The following is a 7,369-nucleotide window of genomic DNA, read 5'->3' on the forward strand; positions in this document are numbered from 1 at the left end:
GCTGAGCTCCTCGTGTGCCCGCCCGGGCTCGGCCCGGGCCGTGCTGGTGCTGTGGGGTGTCCCTGCTTCCCGCCCTCCTGTTTTCCTTATGCCCTTAGTGTCCCAATGCATGTCGTCGTGGCCTTCTAGTGTTACGTTTCCAGACATGTGGACCCTCGATAAGCTGTGCTTGGAAAATTTTCTTTTACCAGCTTAAATTCTCAGGCGTTATCCTTAGTGTTTCCTCCCTCTCCTCCAGGTTTACGTGAAAGGTTTAACCTAAGGTGCTTTATAAAACGTTTTTTGAGGTGCACGGAGAATTGTTTGGCTCACAGGTTCTGCTGAGGTCAAACTGTCTGTCTTCCCACGGAAGGCCATTAAAATTGTATTTTTTTGTCTCATTTAGGCTATTGAAGATGAAGGAGGTGATCCAGATAATATTGAAATAACTGTTTCAGCTGACACACCCACCAAGAAACCAGCTAAAGGCAAAGGTTAGGATCTGTTGACATACATTACATTCTTAAGCAGCGTTTGTTGCACATGTCTCCTTGAAAAAGGGCTGGGGGACTGTGGCCTGTAGTTTGGATCCAGTTGTGACTTCACTGGTTCTGACTTCTGTCACATAAGACATCTTTTGCTTTGCTCAGCTGTTTTCAGTCACTATATAGGCAATGCATGGGGATGCAGAACATATAAATATATGTGGGAAATGAGTTGAGAGATTTGGGTTCTGCCTGCAGATCCCAGAGGCCTGTGCTGTGTGCTGGGGCTGTGTAGATGAGCTGTGAGGGTTCTGGAGCGTGCTGTGTTACCAGAACGTGGGGTGTTACAGGCGCAGAGGGGGTACAGGAGCTGCTGGGAGGCTCTGATGCTTCTGTAGTGTCCGAAAAGATCTGTGTAACAGCAGAGGAAGAGCTAAGAGGCTGCTCAGCCGTGAGAAGGAGCTCGACATAGGCTGACGAGTAGTAGGGGGTCACTGCCTGAAGAGGACTGTGTGCTGTGTGTTTATTAACATGCTTTTTACTGAAGACTGGATTTGTAAACATGAGTTTCCTGAATGGGCACTGAATGCTCTGTGAAATGTTTTAACTAAGAAATTTTAGTTGTTCTGTGTGAAAAATAATTACTTAGACTCCATATGGATGTGTTTGGCAGTGATTTTGTCTGCTCTGTTTTCATTTTGGCTAAGAATTTAAATGTTTTGTGAGTTTGGGTTCTGCGGGATTTTTGTTTGGGTTTTTGTTCTCAGTTGTTCTGGGAGTATCCATTATCAAGTAATGCTGGCAAAGGGCATGTCTGTTTTATGCACAGCATTCTTCCCTGAGCACACATGCTGAGAATGTTCATATGTGTGCTGTACTGGTCTGTTTTGGAAAGCATCAATCTTGTACCACTACCACTTGTCTCAGGCTGAGTTTTATGGAGGAAGTGATTATTCATGCTTTTGTTCATGTCTGGTGCTGTGAATGGTGACATTAATAAGAAAATCTGTCTGCTTAGAAAATTTGAATAACTTATCTGTACTTTTGACACATTAGAGAAGTGAAAGAAGAGAAACTTTCATAATGTGGTTTCCTTTTCATGTTTTTTTTGTATTCTACTTTGTTCCCTTCTTTGGAAAGGTAATATGCTTCTGGAAACTAAATAAGGAAACTTCCACAGTTTTTCCTGTAGAGATCTGAATGGCTCCATGTTCTGCTGTAATGAACACTCTCTTATCTGCTGCTTTTTATCCTGCAGTTCTCCAGACTAGTACCACGATATACATAATGTGCTTGAACTGGCTGCTTGTGTAGTTAGGCTGTTTTGCTTCTGCAGAGGTAGTTTGCCTACTAGTGCTGCTGCTGCCTGGGGCAGGGCTGTTCCTGCTGCCTCTCCTGTGGAGTTGGATTGTAGTGCATACATATGACTTGGGCGTTCTTGGTAAACCTCAAAGTAAAACACAGCGTTTGTGGAGTTGTTATCAGCTCACTTTGCAAGCTCAGGAGTTTTCCCTCATTACTTTTTGGATTACAAAAGTCTTGTGAGTAAGTTTTGTGCCAAAAGTATGAGAAGTTCATGCTGTATTAATCTTCAAGTGTGGAACAAGAATTCACTGATTGGGGAAAATCTCTTTTATTGATTTATTTCTAACTGTATGAAATAATTGATTGATTTTTAACTATTCCTTCTGTGTGTCAAACTGCTGATTATTGTGTCCTTGTATGTGTCAAACTGCTGATTACAGATGCTAATCTCTGTTGCTTCGGGCTGAAATATGTTACTAGCACCAGGAAGTATCCCTCAAAACTTGGAAGTCTTCAAAAATCCATTTTCTTATGTCATGAGGGAACTTCCAAAGGCATGTGGGAGGTGCATGCCCATCAACTGAATTTAGTAGGACTGACTTCTCATTTAAAATTGACTATCTTCATCTTCCTTGTGCTTGTCCATGCTCTTCACTGTGAGTAGTGTTGACTCCTTGCCGATTTAGCTGACATATTGCTCCAGACCTTGTGCTGTGCTTGCTTCCCCAGCCCCACAGCTTCAGACTAATACTGATGGGGCTCTAATTATTTTACTGCTGGACAGCAGTAAAATTAATGCCATTACTGATTCTGTAGTATTTTCCCCAAGCTATTATTGCTGTAGAAAGGAGGTTAGGAATATTAGATATTCATTCCCTTCAGAAAAGGCCAGGGAGTGGATATAACGGATAAATCTCCTCATAGCAGCCAGAGAGAGAGGAGAATGGGAGGGAGGAAGGAGATTTTCATTCTGAAAGTCACCAAGTGTGGTAGGTGGCTGCAGGATTTAGATCTGGATGTCTTCTGTAGCTGATTTTACTGCAGCTCTTAAGGTCTGTGGAAAAAGTGTGATGTCTGCTTGCCTGACACTGTCTGTTAGAAAAACTTGATCTGGAATATTGGTAGAGGCTGAATTAGAGTGGGAACGTGGTGTGTGTGTGTGTGTGAGTGATATATTTTCCTCTCTCATTGCTTTTTTTGTGTGTATACAAAAAGTAGAATTGGAACAGGAGTAAGAGTGGTACTTAGTTTCATACCACTTAAAAATGCTTGCATAAGGATTCTGTAATACAGCAAAAATCCTTGATCAATCCTGTATGCAAAGTTAGTCGAAATCTAGCACTTTTTCCAGAAGCTCCTTAAATTAAATATTTGGGGTAGGGAACTGCAGAACAGCTAATCAGAAGAGCTGTGCAGGTAAGATCACTTGGTTTTACCAGTTAAAGTTTGAAAGCTCTAAGGTGGAACAAATGCCAGGTGCTCCATCTCTTTAGTGCCTCAGCTCTGCCTCTCCAGCCTAGAATTTAGTAGCTATGGACAAATTTATCTTCCTGTTACGAGTTTTAGAAAAACCTCTTTTTAAGCCTGAGTATTTTGTTGTTTATTCTGGTCCCTAAGGGAAGTTACTTTATTGCTAGTATGAAATATTTCACACGTTTCTGATATGAATATTCCTTTGAAGGATCTGCAGTCAAAATATTGTAGAATATTGATATATCATAACTTGATTGAAAGTTATTTTCCTGATGAGTCTTGGAATTAGTGTGTATGAAGGACAGATCTTAGGATAATCCTTTTTAACCTTGGAGAATTAATGTGAACGAAGGTGTTTATTTGCTGCTCTGCAAGTTTCTTAGGCCAGTTAGACACCTACTAGTTTGTCTTAAGTACCACTCTAGTTTCCAACTGAATTTCCAGTTTGACAATACTGTTTCTGAGATGAAGTGCTGACAACTGGCAGTGACTGGCTTATCCTATTGCCCAAATAATTTTGACTTCTTTATTAAAGCCATTTAGTTACTTAAAAAAACCCAACAAACCACAACAAAATAAACAAAACTAGGTTGTACACTGTTGGTCTTCAAAGGCCTTTCTCTCTGAAAACCGTGAACGACTGGGAACAATATCCTGCAGACACTGCAGAAGTCTTAAATATTCTTGTTCCCCTATGATGCCATTTCAGAATGCAGAAGTAGAACAGGATAATTTGCTTTTGTTAATACTGTGACAAATGATACTATTCAAATTGCAGCAAACCTCTTGATGCTATAGAGAGCTTATTCCATTGTCAAGACTTTCTTCCCCCTTCCTCCTTTTTACCTTCTATCCCAGGTTTTGGATGAATCTTTAGCATTAGGTACAACAGAACCCCACTGGGGCTTTCAGTGGGAATACCAAAAGAAACACAAACACAAATTCTTCCAAAATTTTGAGATGACTCTGTCACTCTACTTCTGCATAAGATGCAGATATCTAGTTTAAGAGTTGTCCAAAATACACTTTTGTAATTCTGCAAACAGGTAACCTGAATTTCTCTTGGAGAGGACCATGAATAGGTAGAATAAGCTTAAGCTACTGGAAGTCTTGTAAATGAGATGAAAGCTAAGCCTGCATAATGCTAAACCAACGTTTTAAAGATGTTCTGCTTCTTCTCCTTACTTATAAGGAGAATATTCATTCTCTGTCTAAATAGTCTGTTGCAATTTTATGGTGTGTAGCAACTGCCATTGCCAGAAAAGGGATTGAGCATGGCTTGGGAAGGAGTGCCCTTTCATTCCAAGGTAAATTAGTATTTGTGTTGTTAGGCACCCGGATCTGTGGTGAGTGCTGCATACACCACTGGCATTTTCAACAGCCACTGCTTGGATAAACCTGTACAGAAATTTTTACCATGTGTTGATAACTTGTGTGACTTGAGACCAGCTAAGTCTGTTGTCTGCAGAAGGTGATTGTTAACATACCCTTTAATCCTGGATATTTTCCTCGAAGTGACACCAGTCTTGGATAAGTTCACAGAAACAGTTTCTGCAAGGGGTTTGTAGCAATCTGATTTTAGTTATGTGAAGTTATGAGCCAAGTGTGCCTTTCAGTAGGCCCTTGTAGATGAGTATCGATCTGGACAAATTGGGAATTTCTTTCGATGTTGGTTTCATGGCAAGTAACTGCACCAATATCAGAAAACTGTCTCTATCACAACCTTCAAGTGTCACTTTGGAGCAATGTGACTCTAAGCAAAGTGACCTGAAACACAGAACTGGGAGGGAAAGCAAACTTCCTGCCACTTTTTGGCTTGAAGCTGGAAAGTGAAGGTCATTGTTCAGGTCTCCTTATGCCTTGGAATACCTCTGGTACTCAGAGTGAATGCAAAGACAGACAGAGTAAAGAGAGGCTAATGAAGTCATGTGTTCCTGTCTGACTTAATCTAGCAGCAGACAAGTGTTAGGAACAGCTTCATTACTGAATGCTGTAGCTTCTTCTTGAGGGCCTGTCAATAATTAGACACTGGAATGGACTGCTCAGGGAGGTGGTGGAGTCACCATCCCTGGAGGTGTTTAAGGAGAGACTGTATGTGGCACTTAGTGCCATGGTCTCGTTGACATGATGGTGTTAGCTCATAGGTTGGACTTGATGGTCTCAGAGGTCTTTTGCAACCTTAATGATTCTGTAATAAAATACAGTTCTCTAGCTGCTATTGCAGAATAATGGAACTAAGTTGAGGTAGCTTTGTAATTTTTTTCTATTCCCTATAAAGTCTCAGTTCTAGTTCACCTGCCAGATTTCCTCAGGCAAAATGAGTGAATTAAAGTAGCCTTCATTATAGTATATGCTAGCTAGTTGCTAAATATGTCTGGCATCTGCTCTGTGTGTGCTTGCCTGTCTCTTGTGCTTAGCTGGATATGGGATGCAGGAAAAACTTGGCCTTTCAGGTCTAACAAACAAACTGAAACGTGAGAGGAGTAAAGTAGGAAACAGTTGAATGTGTGTAGAAATCCTTGCTGTTTTTCACTGCTCTTTATTTATGTTGAACATACCTGAGGCTGTAGATTCTATCACAGTGTTAAAGAGGTAGCAAAAAATTTGGGTCAGGCTTGGTTTAGGGCATCAGCTGTGATGCACATGAAAACTGACCTTTCCAGTGTAACTGCACTGCTCTGCCCAAGGTGTGCTGGTTTGAAAGCAAACCGGTGAGAGACTCCGAGTCAGAAGTACAATTTAATATGAAACACAAACAAAACAACAACAAATATAACAGTACAAATTAACAACCCAAAAGAAAGAAACCACTGACAGACAGCAAGTAACCCGACACCTGTCAGTCAGGGCGTTGATAGCAGTCCGATTGAATGGTGGCTGCATCCTCCTGCAGTGATGGGTCTGTGGGAGCAGTGGTCCCGCAGATCCGATCCTCTCCCGAAGGTTTTGGCAGCAGCCCCTTGTCCTCTGGAGATCCAGCAGGTAAAAAAGGGTGCCTGTGCTGGTTCAAACCCCAGCTTCTATCTCTGTGGGGATGCTTGGCTCCCCACCCCCATGTGGGGATGCTCAGCTTCCCCTCAGCCCCTGAGGTGAGGCATCTCACAATGGGCCATGTAACTCTCTGCATGCCTGAGTCCCAGACAGCCCATTAAACAGAGACAGCCCCTGGGAGAGCCATCGGGGACCAGGAGGAGGTAAGGATCACTGCCCCACTTGCTTTAACCCTTGTGGAGACGACAATAGAATACATACCATTGGCTACCCCCACACTGCAACCCAGGACACAAGGAGAACTCCCTTCCCTTAGTATACCTGTGCAATTGGCCTTTTGCACCAAAATCTCACAGATCTGTTGCATGAATGAGGGTTTTTTTCTTTGTTTTAAATGAAGTAAAATCAGAGGCACTAATTTTAGGTCTGAATGTGTAAATCTCATGTTTTGCAGTCATAGAAATAGTTTCTGGTGTGTGTGTGTTTTCCTGGGGACTAGCGTGTGTCTGCAGTGAAAACAACAGTATGGTTTTGACAGGAGTGCTGTCAGAGTGCTGCCTGGCAGGGAAGTGAGTAAAACCAACTGGAATCCAAGCAAAACAAACCAGTAGTCTCTCTTCTGGCTCTGTAGTTGTGTGATTTCTAATTTAGGAGCTGTAATGGCTAATAAAAATTGACTGTTCCAAGTAACAGACACATCCATACTGTATCGAACTTTGGCTTACGGGTTTTTTCATATTCCTTTTGAATATCTGTAAAATTGATTCAGCCATTCATTAGAGCGTGAAGGGATGAGGGAAGATGCAATGTCAAAAAATAAAGCATTAAGTGCTGATTATGACTTCCATCTCATTTGCATTTGAATTGACACTGAGTTTCAGCAGAAGATATAGTAAAGCCACTTCCTAACAGAACTGCTTTTGTACTTTGTGCTACTGAGAACTGTCGAATAGACTCATCTTTTATAGACTGAAGCAAAGAGACAGAATGTTCTTCAAAGGGTGTGTTTGTGTGGAGATATTTCTAGCTAGTGTTCTTTGGTCTTGTTTTTGCAGAAGATTAAGGAATGCAATGGGTTCCAAAGGGATCTGTGTCTAGTCTTCATCCTTGCAGAGACATCTCTATTAAGGAAGAGC

The 7,369-nt window shown here is 41.7% G+C and overlaps 1 protein-coding gene across 1 annotated transcript in view; it reads left to right on the forward strand.

Moving 5' to 3' along the window:
- Positions 1-385: 385 nt before the first annotated feature.
- The window catches only part of SLTM (SAFB-like, transcription modulator), a gene marked incomplete at its 5' end in the record, with an annotated part of 24,172 nt that continues 17,188 nt past the window's right edge, over positions 386-7,369 (forward strand). The window contains one exon of the mRNA XM_009074661.1: positions 386-473. Coding sequence (XP_009072909.1) covers positions 386-473 — 88 coding nt within the window. The remainder of the gene's footprint in view (positions 474-7,369) is intronic.

This window comes from Acanthisitta chloris, unplaced genomic scaffold (assembly GCF_000695815.1).
Source record: "Acanthisitta chloris isolate BGI_N310 unplaced genomic scaffold, ASM69581v1 scaffold38695, whole genome shotgun sequence".
In the NCBI taxonomy this organism is placed as follows: domain Eukaryota; kingdom Metazoa; phylum Chordata; class Aves; order Passeriformes; family Acanthisittidae; genus Acanthisitta; species Acanthisitta chloris.